Raw genomic sequence first — 15,210 nt, forward strand, 5'->3', positions numbered from 1 at the left:
GGTGACAGAAAAAGATAATGGTCTACATGTTACCCATCTCATGTTATTTCATAGTAAGAAATCAATAAATAACATGCAAAATCAAAACAGATTTCATGCATATTGTTGATTAATTATCAACTATGAAAAAATAAAACTGGTAACACTGAAATGTCTACTGGACAATTATCACGTAAAAACTTGTTTAAAATTATTTGATCCTAGGACGTTTAACAAAAAAAGTACAAAGCAATTTTTGGCAAGGTATTAATATGCTCATTTTTCCAGGAATACAAATACTTTGGTCCAGAAAATGTGCTCGATGTTTGGAAGTCAATGTCATAGAAAATTCCATAGTATTTGAGGTGCCATTGCAATATACCTTTATAGGTCTCCATTTATAGTTCCCACATTCATGAGCTCTACATATGAGTGTCAGTATCATTAAACTGCTTCATTACATATCTTTTGTGGTCATGACCAAGCATTTCTAGAACAAGGTAAATATTACTTGATTATAAGTTACTTTTATTTCTCTTTTCCAAACAACTAAGGCTACATGTTGACTTTAAAGTTATGGATGTATCCTGTTATCTATGAATTTCCTTCCAAGATATAAAAAAGTTCCTGTATTTGTTGAGGATCCTTAACATTGTATGCGAGTAATAATTTTTGAGGATTTTTCCTTGTTTCCCTCTCAAGTCTTTGGTCCACTTCTTTCCAAATTCATACACATAATGAGAAAACTTAGAATCTGGTTGATTTGTCATCTTATCTCAGTATTGTTCTGAGGGCTGGAGGTGAGGGTAGGGGGCCATGCCACTGTGCACCAAGATATTCAATTTATTTCTATGTCTTACTTTTCAAAGTTCTACCTTTTTGTTTAAAATCTATTCCTTTCTTTATTTGGCTGATGCTGGGGAATTTCTGGTTGCTGTTCTTTCTCTTGGGTGTTAACTGCTTGATCATTTGTTAGTCCTTGGGCGTGAGTGCTGGGCCACTGTATTACTCCACTGAATTACTTGGCAGTCCTGTTTCACCCAACTTCAGATGGAGGGCTTTTTTTCTTTTCAAGAGATCATCCCAATAAATGTTTTCTTAGTATAAAAGGGTGAGGCTTCCAATTGCTTCATGATGAATGAACATTGACTACAAGCTTTTGTGATCTCAACTGCATTTTTTTGACAGTTAATGAAGTGTAAGAGTCTTACTAGAGTCCATCATCACATATTACTCCTAACAATATTAGTTAATATTACTGAGTGACAATAATGTGCCAGTCCTTTACATGTTATTATCTCATTAATCTCACAATAATCCTGCAAGGTAGAGATTATCCTTATAGGAACTGAGCTGCAGAAATGCTACGGACTAATTTGCCCAACGCTAAACAGCTAGTGAGGAACAAAGCAGGGACTGGTACCCTGGACATCTGATATCTGCACACAAGTTATTCATCTTGGTACCTGCCTAACCAAGTTTTTAGGGGTCTCTTGAACTGAATTCTTAGATTAAGGAACTGTTTCACTATAGATTTTTTGATTACATTTTTCTCTTTAGAGTATATCACAAATGCTCAATAAATATTTATTACTTGAAAAAAATATAAGACTTAACTGTTTATTTTCAATGCTTCCCCATTTCTTTTAATATGCCTTTTCCTTGTAGAAATAAGAGGAGTGAACTAAAATTCCAAATATTATTCTTACTCATTTCTGAGTGGCTATGAGAAAGTATCATTCAACACTTAAAAAAAAACCATTTTAGCTTAATAATTTTCATCTGTACTTCCTAAGTGAGCAGACCAAGGGTGAACAAAAAGGCAAGTAGCTCTTTTCAGAACTTCCCTGCATGGCCCTGGGGTACTACATTTGCTTTAAAGGAAAAATTTTCTGTAAAATAGATAAGACTTAGGTACTCTTCTTCTCTACATTTGGTAGACGCAGCTGTGTGCTCCCTGGCAAGCTGAGATCACCAGTTAATAATCTGTCAGCCCTGAGAACTACTTGAAGCACCTGATCATTGATGGACCCTGTGTCCATCAAACCTTAACAACTACTATTTAGTTTGTAGATTTCTGATAACAAATTAGCAGGTCAAGCATGTCAACAGATTATACATCCTAGGCAACATTCTTGATTTAAAGTGAGTGGTTAATGGATATAACATGCTAATGCAAAAAAAAGTTATTGCACTTTCAGATACTATGATGGGTTGATGGTTCTGACATTATTTTGTGATAAGCAGGTCTCTTGTCTCACATCAGGTCATAATTTATAAATAACATTAAAGAAATTTTTAAAAAGACACCAGTGGATGTAATAAACACAAAGAGAAATACAATGTTGGGCTTTTAGAATGAAAACAATTATGAACTTTTAGTAGCAATATGGTAAATGAGCTATGTGGAAGAAACAGAATGACTATGGGAATGTAAGTAAGTTACTATAGAGAACAATTCTTTTTCTTTCTTTTCTTGGTGTTAGGAATTGAACTAAGGGCAATGAACTCTACCATTTAACTAAATATACAGCCCCTGGACAACTATTCTTTTAGGTAGGATTTAAGTACAGTTAAGTGTTGCATGATGACTTTTCAGTCAATGACAGACTATGTATGATGTCAGTACTATAACACGGTATTGCCTAGAGACATCACAGCTGTCTTAGTTGTGTAAGTATACTCTATCATGTTCCACCATGAAAACACTTAAAAATACACTTCTTAGAACATATCCATATTGTTCAGTGACATATGACTATATGTAAACTAACTCAATGTTTCACAAAGTCCCTATATGATACAGATAAATAGTAGTACCAGAAAAAAAATGTACACTTAATAATTACATGTGAATATCAAGCAGAAGCAAATTAAGAAAATAATGTTTTAGGCAGAATCAATTTAAAAACCACTTACAACATGAAAAGGTCTTAATCTGATTTGGACTTGTTAAATGAGGAACTAATCTAGATTAAGAATATGCTTAAATTATTTGCATTTTAATAAAAAAAGATGCAATGGCATCCTATGAAAACTGAGCTAGTACATATTTTCAAAATAACTTACACTGATGACTGATGAAGAAGTTGACAAGTTTAAACCTTCAAGATCAGCTATCAAGCTTGGAGAAAGAGCTGGTGTGGGAAGTACAACTGGAGTGGATATTGGGTTAACTGTAAGAAAAGGCCCATATTAGCAAATGTGCATGAAAATTTAATTCAAATTATTAAAAGCAACATTTTTATTTTGTTAGTAAATCTAATTAAATTACTTTGATTAATAAATGTATGACAATTCTATTTAACATCTTGATTTAGTCAAGTTATTATCAAGTCATGGTAGTTATTGGTCTTAGCTTTCAAAACATAATGGCAAATCCTATAACAAAATAAGGATTTAAATATCTTGAGTAATAGTTTTTGAAAATTTTTATCACATAACATTATCACTAACATTTATAACCCAGTAATTTCACTAAAAGAAAAAGGTGAAAAAACATTTTCCACACTAATGTAAAGAATAACAATAGCTTTCAAGACAGTTCTCTAGTGGAGTCAAAAGTCTTAAAAGGATGTTTAAATCATTTCTCTATTTTATTCTCCACTCTAATTAATTAGGAGCCCAGGCTACCTAATTCCCTGCTAATTATACTTTGTCAGCAAAGCTATGTGCTTGATTGAAATGTTTTACTTATTTTAAAACTGATATGAACTTGAAAATCTTCTAAAAAAATCTTCTAAAAAATGAAAATCTGATCATGTCACTCCCCTGCTTAGGATTCTTCAAAGATTCTTAAATTGCCAATAAAAGTCTTGCCTTAACTAAGAGCACAAGGTCCTTGATGGTCTAGCTCAGCCCTACCCAACATAACTTTCTATAATAATGGAAATATTCTATATGTGTGCTAATATGTTGGCCACCAGCCACACATATGTAATGTGCTTGATAAATGTGGATAGGATGACTATAGAAATGCATTTTTAAATTCTAATTAAGGTATATGTGGCTACTGGCCGCCATGCTGGACAGACAGCTCAGATCTAGCTTATCATCAACTTCATTAGCTCTTCTAGTTCTATGTAACACAAGTTCTCAAGATCTTGCTTCATGTGTTAGAGGCTTTTGTGTGTTACTAAATTTGCCTAGAAGGATTTCCCCGTCTCATTCATTTCACAACTTCTAACTGATAACACTTAGAGGGAAGGACCTCCCTTACCGAAAATATCTTTGCGTTCTCTGTCTCACAGGTTTTCTTGTCAAATTTCTATAACCGTACTTCTCATGTAATGCAAATTTGTATCTTTACATATTTTACTTTCTACTAAGTCTGTGTGGACAGAGGCTCACATTATTTTTTAGTGCTTAATACTTTCTCAAGAGTTCATTGAATGAAATAAATTAAAATGTGGAAAAAGTTTTGGCTTCCAGCGAATTGTCATTCCAAGGTAACACTGTAAAAGGGAGTAACATACTTAATTTGACATCGCTTTTCAAAGCATCTTTTTCTCATTTTAGTCTCATAATATCCTATAAATTAGGTCAAGAAATATTAATTCATGGAGTTAACAACAAATATTTCTTCAGCAAAACAGCAAGGGAGAGACAAAGAACATAAAAATATGGTTCCTGTCTTCAAACAACTTCAAATCTAAGAGAAAAATAAACAAATGCTTTAACACAAAGTAATAGTGCTGGGGCTGGAGCTAGGGCTGAGTGGTAGAGCACTTGCCTAGTATGTCTGAGGCACTGGGTTCTATCCTCAGCACCACATAAAAAAATAAATAAATAAAATAAAGATATTGTGTCCATCTACAACTAAAAAAATAGTAACAATAAAGTCCATAAATGATACTACCAAAAGAGAAAACTTTCAAAGGAAACAACAAAATTTAAACATACACAATAGAAAATATGTATGCAGAATGGAAACTGGGTGAAAGAGGGACTAGAGCCTTGGTCTCCCCTGAACTCACTCAGTACAACTGAGGCACTGCTACAGATCCCAGACCTCCTCAGTGTCAGACCGACACTGAAAACCACTGTAGAGTTAGCAGGTGCCATGGAGAGTGGGACTAGGGGAGGACTACTGGGGATAGGTGTACGTGGAGGCTTCACGAACAGGAGGAAATGAAGCCCAGTTTTTTTGTAAATGTGAGATCTGCACAAGAGGAAGGGAGATCCAGTTAACCAATGGATGAAGGAATGCTGTAAACAAAGGCTGAGATGGGAATCTGGAAAAAGAAGGGAGTTGAATTTATGTAAAAGACCAAGGGAAACTGTTAAAATCTACCAAAGAGACTTATGGTATGAGAAATATGGTATTGCAGGATGAATTATTCAGATGCTAGTATAAGAAACAGACTGAAGACAGAGCAGTGGAGTTGGCAGTAAGGAAGAATTTATAATAATTTAGGGATGAGGTGAAAAGAACTGAAGAAAAGCAATGGCAGTGAGAAGGCTTCTAAAGGACATGTATATTAAAGACACTGGAAAATGAGGCACAGGAAAATTAAGACTTGCCAACGTCATAAAGTAAGTGAATGGCAGAATTACCAGAGTTAGAACTGACCCTTCTAACTTGGATTAAAATGTTGTCTTTCTATTCAACATGTGACTTTTCTGGTGGGTTGTAAATATCTTTGTTCATGTGTTGGTCCTTCTATACATCCATTCACACATCCAAAATATTAAGTGCCCAGGAGAGATTTAAAAAATGAGTAAGAGCCACATGCTTTTCATTTCAGTGACTTGGGAGGCTAAGGTAGGATCACTAGTTCCAGGACAGTCTGGGCAACTTAATGAGAACTTGTCTCAAAATAAAAAATAAAAAGGCCTGTGGACATAACTCAGTGTTGAAGTGTCCCTAAGTTCCCAGTACCACCCACCAACAAACAAAGAAAAAAGGAAATTGAATAAGCAATAGCCTCTCATTTCAATTATGGCTTGGCTAAGATGCATGAAGAGATGAGGGGAGATTTAGATATGAAGACAATCTTTCAGATGAGAGGCTAATTTTCTGTTTTGTTTTTTTAAACTATTTTTCTTTGCTAAACATTTTCAATACAATAATTATATAATTATTCTTCTAATCAAAGTTTTGTTACAAAAATGAAGAATAACTAAGACTCTTAGTATATAATGCTAATATGTAATCATTTAACCTGTTCAACGTAATTGCTGCTGTTGCTGCAATATTTGGATCACTGTTGTCATCATCACCAACCCTTATGAAATGTTAATCATGTGTCAGGCACAGATTTAAGTGCTTTCACCTGTACCAACTTTTTTAATCCTTTAAAGATTAAGACACGCTAAAAAGTATTAGTATTACTCCAATTTTATAGATGAAACAACTAAAGCACACAGAGGTTAAGTCAATTGCTACCAAGAGAACTAGGATTCAAACTCAAAGATAGCTGAGCTCCACTGTCCTCTTGGCGATCCCACTCTACTGTTTGACCACAACCCATTAAAAATGTGACATCACAGATCATAAGGCTTATCTGAAGCACTGTTATTGTTGGCTGATATTTTTAAGACCTCAGCGTTAGCTCTACTTATAATGTAGTGACACAGGTTTACATTTCCTACAGAAGAATACCAGAATAATCCAGTCAGTTGTTTAGAGTTGCTAATTTACATCTTACAAACAATGATTACTTCTGGTAGTAGCTCTTTCCCTCCTCCATGCCTTTACTCTGCCTAGTTTATGCTCCCCTCACACTATCCTCTTGCCTCCAACTGCCCAGCTAATGCTTGTTTACGCTCAGCTCAGGAGTTACATCTGCTAGGTGGATTAGGTACAGTCACACCTAACAGCATTCTGTGCAAGATCCTCTTTCACTCTATAATGTGGCAGTCCAATTTAACAGTTTGTCCCATTACTCTTTGGTTAGGGTCAAAGTTGTAAATATTTAGAATCTCCGGCATGTAGCAGATTACCTATATCATGGCAAGTATTCAATAAATATTTCCTGAATGAAGAAATGGAAAATTCAGCATTTGCTGTTTTCCTGATATTCAGTATATACTCAGCCAACAACCTATGTATAGATAAAATGTAAGAAATGTATCTGCCTTGCTTTCAAGAGTAATCTAACTCTCACAAATTGAGAACTCAAGCCACTGAATATTGGTTTTTAATGTCTGATCAACAAACTGCTTGCCATGGATGGTGAACCATAGTGGTGGTTGAACAATCAACAGCTTCTGTGGAATTCAGGAGCCTTCTGCTTATCTATCTCTGAGCTCAGATCATATTTCTCCCATAGGCCTCTGTAGCTTTTTAATTGGTGGCTGCCTCCCTCTTTGCTTCTCAGTACACTTTGCATCTCTACTTTATCTTTTATATAATAGGGATACATATGTAAGAATATATGTGGATGTACTTGTTTAGGTATCTGTGTCCCAGTCTACATTTTAGATTCTGGAAAAGAATGATAATTCTATCTATTTATTAGAGCACCTAGCAAAGTATCTTGTACTTAGCAGACAATCTATCCATAAACATTCACTGAACTGACTTATTAACAAGAGTTTCAAGTGTCATTTCTAACAAACACAGAAAAATGAAAGATATTTAGAGAAATTACTAAATATCTGTCTATTAAAAACAAAGGGAAATATGTCCTATTTGTAAAAATGTAGGTTAGAATGAAATTTCCTTTAAAATAATACAAAAATCTTACCTTTAAATTCTTATAAAACCTAAATTTTAAGAAAACCTTTTGTCTCTTCAAAAACATACATCTTTTAAAAATGAATCAAACTATAACAATTATATATTTTATAAGTCTCCATTCTTAACATGCCTATATGTATCTTTTAACTTAGAATTAACTCTGTTGTTTATAAATTACCCAGTCTATGGTATTTTGTTACAACTGTCTGAATGGACTAAGACAGTATACAAGAATAGGTGACTTTTGAGCTGGGATTTTGAAAGACAAGAATCAGCCTGCCATCAAAAGATTTGGGGGAAGAGTTCTCAGCAGAGGACAGCAGTACTAATGCCCTTGACACAAAGGAACATGGTATGTTTAAGCAAGCAAAGAAGCAGAATGGTATAAAATGTGGATGAGAGGCAAGAAAGAGTCAAATCATCTATGGTCTTAGAAACCTAGGAAACGAGTATGGACTTTAATCTAAATACAGAATTAAGCCATCAAATGAAAGAATTTAAAACAAGGAAGGAATAAGACCTCATTTTGTAGTTCACTGGTAGGATAAATTTCCATAAAAACTCAAAAAGCTAAACACCAAAAAAAAAAAAAAAAACTCAATCAATAAATGGGCCAAGGACCTAAACAGATAATTCTCAGAAGAGGATATACATTCAAATCAACAAACATATGAAAAAATGTTCATCATCTCTAGCAATTAGAGAAATGCAAATCAAAACTACTCTAAGATTTCATCTCACTCCAGTCTGAATGGCATCTATTATGAGTACAAACAACAATAAGTGTTGGCGAGGATGTCGGGGGGCGGGGGGAAGGTACACTCATGCATTGCTGGTGGGACTGCAAATTGGTACAGTCAATATGAAAAGCAGTATGGAGATTTCTTGGAAAACTAGGAATGGAACCACCATTTGACGGAGCTATCCCTCTCCTTGGTCTATACCCAAAGGACTTAAAGGGACACAGCCACATCAATGTTTCTAGCAGAATAATTCACAATAGCTAAACTGTGGAACCAACCTAGATGCCCTTCAGTAGATGAATGGATATAAAAAAATGTGGTACATATACATAATGGAATATTACTCAGCAATAAAAGAGAATAAAATCATGGCATTTGCAAGTAAATAGATGAAGTTGGAGAAGATAATGCTAAGTGAAGTTAGCCAATCCCAAAAAAACAAATGCCGAATGTTTTCTTTGATATAAGGTGATTGACTCACAGTTGGATGGGAAGGGAGAATAGGGGAGGAACAGACAAACTCTAGATGGGAGGGGGAAGGGAGGCGTCAGGGGGTTAGCAATGATGGTGGAATGCAATGGACATCATTATCCAAAATGCATGTATAAAGATAAGAATTTAGTGAGGTATGAAAAATTGTGCTCTATATGTGTAATATGAATTGTAATGCATTCCACTGTCATTTATTTTTAAAAATCAATTAAAAAAAAAGAACTACTAGGTCAGCTGGGCATGGTGCCACATGCCTATAATCCCAGTGACTCGGAAGGCTGAGGCAGGAGGATCATGAGTTCAAAGCCAGCCTCAGCAAAAGCAAGGTGCTAAGCAACTCAGTGAGACTCTGTCTCTAAATAAAATACAAAATAGGGCTGGGGATGTGGCTCAGTGGTCGAGTGCCCCTGAGTTCAATCCCAAGTACCCTTCCTCCAAAAAAAGAACCACAGGTCAAAGGGTACATATGATTAAAGTTTGAAAGATATTGCTAAAATGACCCCCAAATTCTAAGCCTATCTGTATTCCTAAAAAGAGCATATACATGCTGTTTCTCCAAACCTTCATAATACTGGTTGAGACCAAACTTTGAAATCTTTGATAAAGTGTAAAAAATTTGGTTCCAATTTCATTTTTAATATCTCTACACTATCTCTTTTTGTTATACATTTTAATTTATATATAATAAGAACTGGCTGTGACTATTAGAGATAGGTTATCTAAACAATATAAATGGGACAAATTCATGATAGAATTAGGCAACTTAAAAACATAACTCAGCCCAGCATGGAAACACTACATTGAAAAATGACAGTAGTTTAATATTCATGAAGTCTTACTTCTTGTTGCTCTTTTCCTAGTGCAAACTTATCTAGTAACAAAGTTAGTTCCACTATTTCTCTTCATAATGCTGAAGGATTTAAGGGGAGTGGTGACTATATATATTTGCATAGTTGGGTGAGTATACTTGTAGAATTCTAAATTCTCAGAAGATTTGCTGGGACAAAAATTAAAATGTTGATACGTGTATTCAAAAACTGCATTACTCATTCCATTCCTACCAAAACTATGGCAAGTGGAAGATGGTGATGTCCTTTCTATTTCCAATTATTTTCTTAATTCCTCACCTACCTGGGTAAGTTAGATGTGTCAGTTCCCGTAACTAACAACATCTCACAGTGTATAAGCCATGAGCTATTAATACTTATATAGTGAAAAAATTACAATGTATAATATTTTAAAATATTATTTTAAGATGAATTTTATATACTTTTTGGGCATCTATACTTATTCATGTGACACAAAACTAATAGACTGAATAGATGAAGATACTAATATTACTGATTTCCAGTTTTCTTGCTTTATTCATTTATAAATATTTAAAAATAGATTTTGGTAAGTTTGGGGACATGTAAATAAAAGTTGCATTAAAAGGAAAACCATTCTTACTCAAAACTGAAGAAAAGTTTTATAATACTTACAATCATCTAGATCCAGAAGTGAAACATCTTTGGTAAGAAGATTTCTATCTTGCTTCATTTGTTTTCCTATCTCCTATAAAATAAACATTTTATTAATTTTATCATGTTTTGTCTTAACAATCTATGTTAATCTACTTATGAAACAAACTTTTTTCTCAACCTTACAAATTAAGTTTCTGAATGATTATTAAAATGTTTTTCTGAATCACAATTTGTGTCTTAATTAGTACACAGCATTTGGACCACATTAGGCAAACTGTAAATAACTATAATTAACTTCAAATATTTTGTGTTTAAAGATTATAAAGGACCTTAGAAGAAAATTTAAAGGTAATAATTATTTTATAACATGACAAGTTTCTGCAAACATAAAAATGTAATGTGACTCTTTGGTAGAAAGTGCACAAATAGTCTTGAAAATAATTTTTAAACTACTTTATTAATAAAGAAAAAGAAATACTCAAATGTCACATGCATAGCTCTAAATTGCTGTCAGATTTGTGATGGGTTAGCATCTTCTGATATGGTCTGTGATAGGCACTGTACTAAGTACTTGGTACTTTGATATTGGGTTGTGTCAGACTCTTTTGCCAAAGGTCTATATATGACATTAGCACACTCTTGTTCTCTGGAGGAGTGGAAAAGGATTCACTTACTTTTTTTTTGGCTGTTTTATAGACAGAACAGATATTTCAAAATATATCTGCTCAAAAGTAGAGCTTCGCCCACTACAGATTTGCTTATTAAGCTTCCTACATTTATAAAACATGTATAGCTATGGAGTACAACACAGTGTCCCTAAAGCCTGAGGTATTCACAGCTTGGTTACACATTCAGAAAATATTTGTACATCTAAAAAGAAGTTTAATTAAGTTCTGCACTGAGTAGCACTATTAACAACTAAAGATCAACAAAGAATAGGGTGTTAAACATATATCTGTGTCAAAGTTACTTATCTTTATAATCTATGCTCTTTTATTTCACATAAAAGTTTCTTAGGTTAAAAGTGAGAATTTTAAGCTTTCAATAAAAACTTTGTTAATTCATTCATTCATTCATTTAATAGATAGGTATAGAATTTTAAATGTGTACCAGATTTTGTGCTAAGCAATGGAAATAACAGCCTAGACCTCCAAAATCCCTACCTTCAAATAACTTACAATCAACTGAAGGGATTAAAAGCTTATTGTTAATGTAAATTGGTATAAATATATTTGAAGTATTCCTCTAGCCATGGAAACACATCACTAAAGAAAAAGGTATATTACCACCATTTAAAGTGTTGAAGCTTACGCCAGCATGTACATGAAGAACGTTACATAAAATACATGGCATGCAACATTTTTAAATGATTTAAGTTCTGCTTGTTTTCTCCCTTATGCCAATACTCAGAAAATTATTTTCCAGGTTCATACAATACACATTAAAACACTAACAAAAAGATCAACACTGATTTTCCTCCTCATAATAATTATTTCTGCCACTGAAAACTAAAAGTCATCTAGATGGGGTTTCTTTTTCATTCCTTATTTAAAAACAAACCAAAGAGTATTTGTCAACTTCTCAGGCAAATAACAATGTTAGGACTGGAGGAAAAACAGAAGAAATGTTACTTTTGAGGCTGAAATTTAAAAGTTGTAAGAAAATGAAAAGAGGTTCAGAATAAAAATGCCACTTCAACTAGAATATCATTCCTGTGAAAAAAGAACATATAATAAAAAGCACTTATCATCATGTGACTTATCAAAATGCTATGCTGAGCACAATGGGTGTAGTTTCCTATAAGCTACAATGGTGCATGACTGTTTTTATGGAACTGTAACCTCCCCACCTGAAAAATTAGAAACCTATCAAATCAAGATAAAGTTAAAGCTGAAGGCAAGTCTATACCTTATTTCCTACTTCACAGCTAAGAATGTGCAACAATATCTATTACATACACATCAGGTCACACACAACACAGAACAGGGCTGCATGTGAAATCGGCATAATCTCTTATTAGAAGCCTTAAACAGAAAGAAAAAGGGCTTTCAAAAGGACAGAATTTTATTGACTTCCTGAGAACGGCAAATAACCAGTGACTGAAATACAACATTAGCAATAGATAATGGTCATTTCTACTGAATTGAAAAAGCCTTGCATTCCGAATCAAGGGTATAAAATGCTTCATAATGTGTTTGGCATTCTTCTCTTATATTATATTTCATTTTTCATTTAAAAAAAATCCATAGTAAGTTCAAAACATTTTCATACTTAAAGGATCTACTATAAAAATAAAAATCTGAATTCTAAACAAAGAAGTTAAGAGCTCTATTCCATCAAACATTTCTCCATTTGCAATTCATCTTGGTAATAGAGACAGAACCTGGGTAAATGCATATAGGACTTGAGGCAGGAGATTTTTCTTGCTCAATGCATAATTCATGTGCTCCGCCTGCAAAGTGTGTAAAATGAGAATTTCACACCGCAGCATGAGCCATGGAGCTGCAGAGAAAAGGCAGATGAAATCATATTTTACTGTGTGAATTTTATTTCTTACCCTCCCAATATTTATACAAAACCATCATTGACAAACCAAACACATTGACAGATCACCCACTGTTTCCATTGTGTTAGTACTTGAGAAGAGATCAGGCAGAAAGATAGACAATTTGTTTTTGTATATTTTTTTAAATAGAGGATTAGGTTTTTAACAGCTGAGTGACTGTATTAGACTTTTATAAGGACAACAGTAACTGATCTTAAGATCTCACTATAAAAAATATCTAGTTATCAATTCATCATCCTCAAATCTCCATTTTGTTTCTACGGTATTCGATTATACACCTCAACACATCAACATTTTCAAAATGAAATACAAAGTCACAGGGTTAAGAAACTGATTTCTATTTAATGTATTTCATTTCAAATAATAAATAAAAAATCTTGGAAATATTTATCAAGTTCCAAATAATACAAATGAAAATATGTAACAATATACCTGTAAAGATTTTTTATGTATTATGCATGTTCATTTTCATGCTGATTATAAGAGGAAAGGTACATAGAAAAAAAGATTTGACATGACAAGCATCAAATATGCTTCTATTGGAAAGAGGTTTGAAATTTAAAACTATAAGACAGGATAAGCAGTATGTAAAGTTTGTCAAACCCATACTGTGCTTCGAAATCAACAACGATTTGAGGATAATTTCTAGCTTCATAGGGCAAGGTATGTGAATGAAATATTTTCAATTACAATTAATACCAAGGACAATTTAATGATTCTCTTTTTTTTCAAGTCATCTGACAAATTTGATTTAAAAAATTTGAGACTCACAAACTTGTTTCTTAAAACAAAGGTACAATTCTAGTATATTGAGACTTCATTATAAATTAAGAAATTTAAATGGTTAAAATAAAGCTTTCCCCTATTAGACTACACCTACTTCGATAAGAAGGAATGCTTACTGGTATTCCCTTTGTTTTAAAGGTCTCGGTTGAAATCAAATGATATTTCTGTTTTGAAGAACTTAAAATATGAAGTAAATTAGAAGAGACAAATGACACTCAAGAGGCAAAGTTTAGAATTGTTAAAGTAGAAACTAATACTCTTCAATATTCATAGAAGTTAGAGCAACATACATAACTACTTGTAATAATATAATTAAAGCTTGTTTCTTATTCTCACAGAGAAAAGAAAACCAATTGGAAATTATACATAATTATACATCTCATGCCAAAACTGCTTTATCCCCAAGATCTTTCACAAAAAAGATCTTTATCCACAAGATCTTTTTTTAAGGCAAATCTTAACATTTGAATGCTAGTAATCAAACCAGCTTGGTCCTCAAAGTACTTAAGAGATATAATCTGTTTCTCTGCATCTCTCAAAGAGGGATTAGCAAAGTCCGAAGATACATAACCTGAGAGTACCTTGAACACTTCCAGGAATACACAGATGACAGTGTTTTTTCACAACTAGTACAAATATTAATCTTGATTCAAATACAGAAATTCTCTTAATGTTAAATGAAAATACACTAAATTTATTTATTTCACACTACCAGATTATTATACTTTAATTGCATTTTATGTAATTAAAATGTTATAATCTATAAAAGGAAAACATAAGTCATTCACAATAAATAATAATCATGATTTTAAATAATCATAATTTAATCATCAATTATCTAAATCTTCATTCAGCTGCTAGTACATATACCCTGTAAATATAATTAAAATGCTGCATCACAATTAAGGTGTAAACAGTGGAATAACAGGGTAACACCAAAAAAACAATAGTATGTAGGCGCACTCTAATATATTGGTTAGTTATAAGAACCCTGGAGCATGGCTTTAATAAAGGAAAAAAACCCTGGAAACATTATTCTAAGTAAAATTTTCACCATCTGTTCAACACATAATTTTTAACTAACAGAAGAATATAACTTAGTATAGCTTAAAAATAAGATAAAATGATATAGATGTGAATATCTTCTGGACTCAATATGGTCTGTACTATTGATTTTCCTTCTGCTCTTCTGTTTAAAAATGTTTCTTTTTTTACACTCTTTTAAGTATGTGAAAGCACTTAAAGTATGGAATTATTAAAGGTAATTTTTATAGGCATTATTTGGGGAAAAAGAATTATTTCATAAAAAGGACCATTCTCAAAATATTTCTCAAATACATTTCAGAAAAGAACATCTATGCATAAAATATGCTTATCCATCAAAATAACTGTAACTGAAATAAGCTAATTTTCTTTCGTTATTACTGACAACATGTAACCTCAAATGAGGAGTCTTTCAATCAATAATTTAAACAAATAACATGACATCTGAACATA

The 15,210-nt window shown here is 32.9% G+C and overlaps 1 protein-coding gene across 3 annotated transcripts in view; it reads right to left on the reverse strand.

Annotated features, from left to right (window-relative positions):
- The window catches only part of Ap3b1 (adaptor related protein complex 3 subunit beta 1), a 248,121-nt gene that overhangs the window by 68,905 nt on the left and 164,006 nt on the right, over positions 1-15,210 (reverse strand). For all 3 annotated transcript variants that reach the window (XM_026393221.2, XM_026393223.2, XM_026393222.2), the window contains exons 21-22: positions 10,380-10,452; positions 3,049-3,155 (exon numbers count right to left, since the gene is read on the reverse strand). In XM_026393221.2, coding sequence (XP_026249006.2) covers positions 3,049-3,155; positions 10,380-10,452 — 180 coding nt within the window. The remainder of the gene's footprint in view (positions 1-3,048; positions 3,156-10,379; positions 10,453-15,210) is intronic.

This window comes from Urocitellus parryii, chromosome 1 (assembly GCF_045843805.1).
Source record: "Urocitellus parryii isolate mUroPar1 chromosome 1, mUroPar1.hap1, whole genome shotgun sequence".
NCBI classification, from domain to species: Eukaryota; Metazoa; Chordata; class Mammalia; order Rodentia; family Sciuridae; genus Urocitellus; species Urocitellus parryii.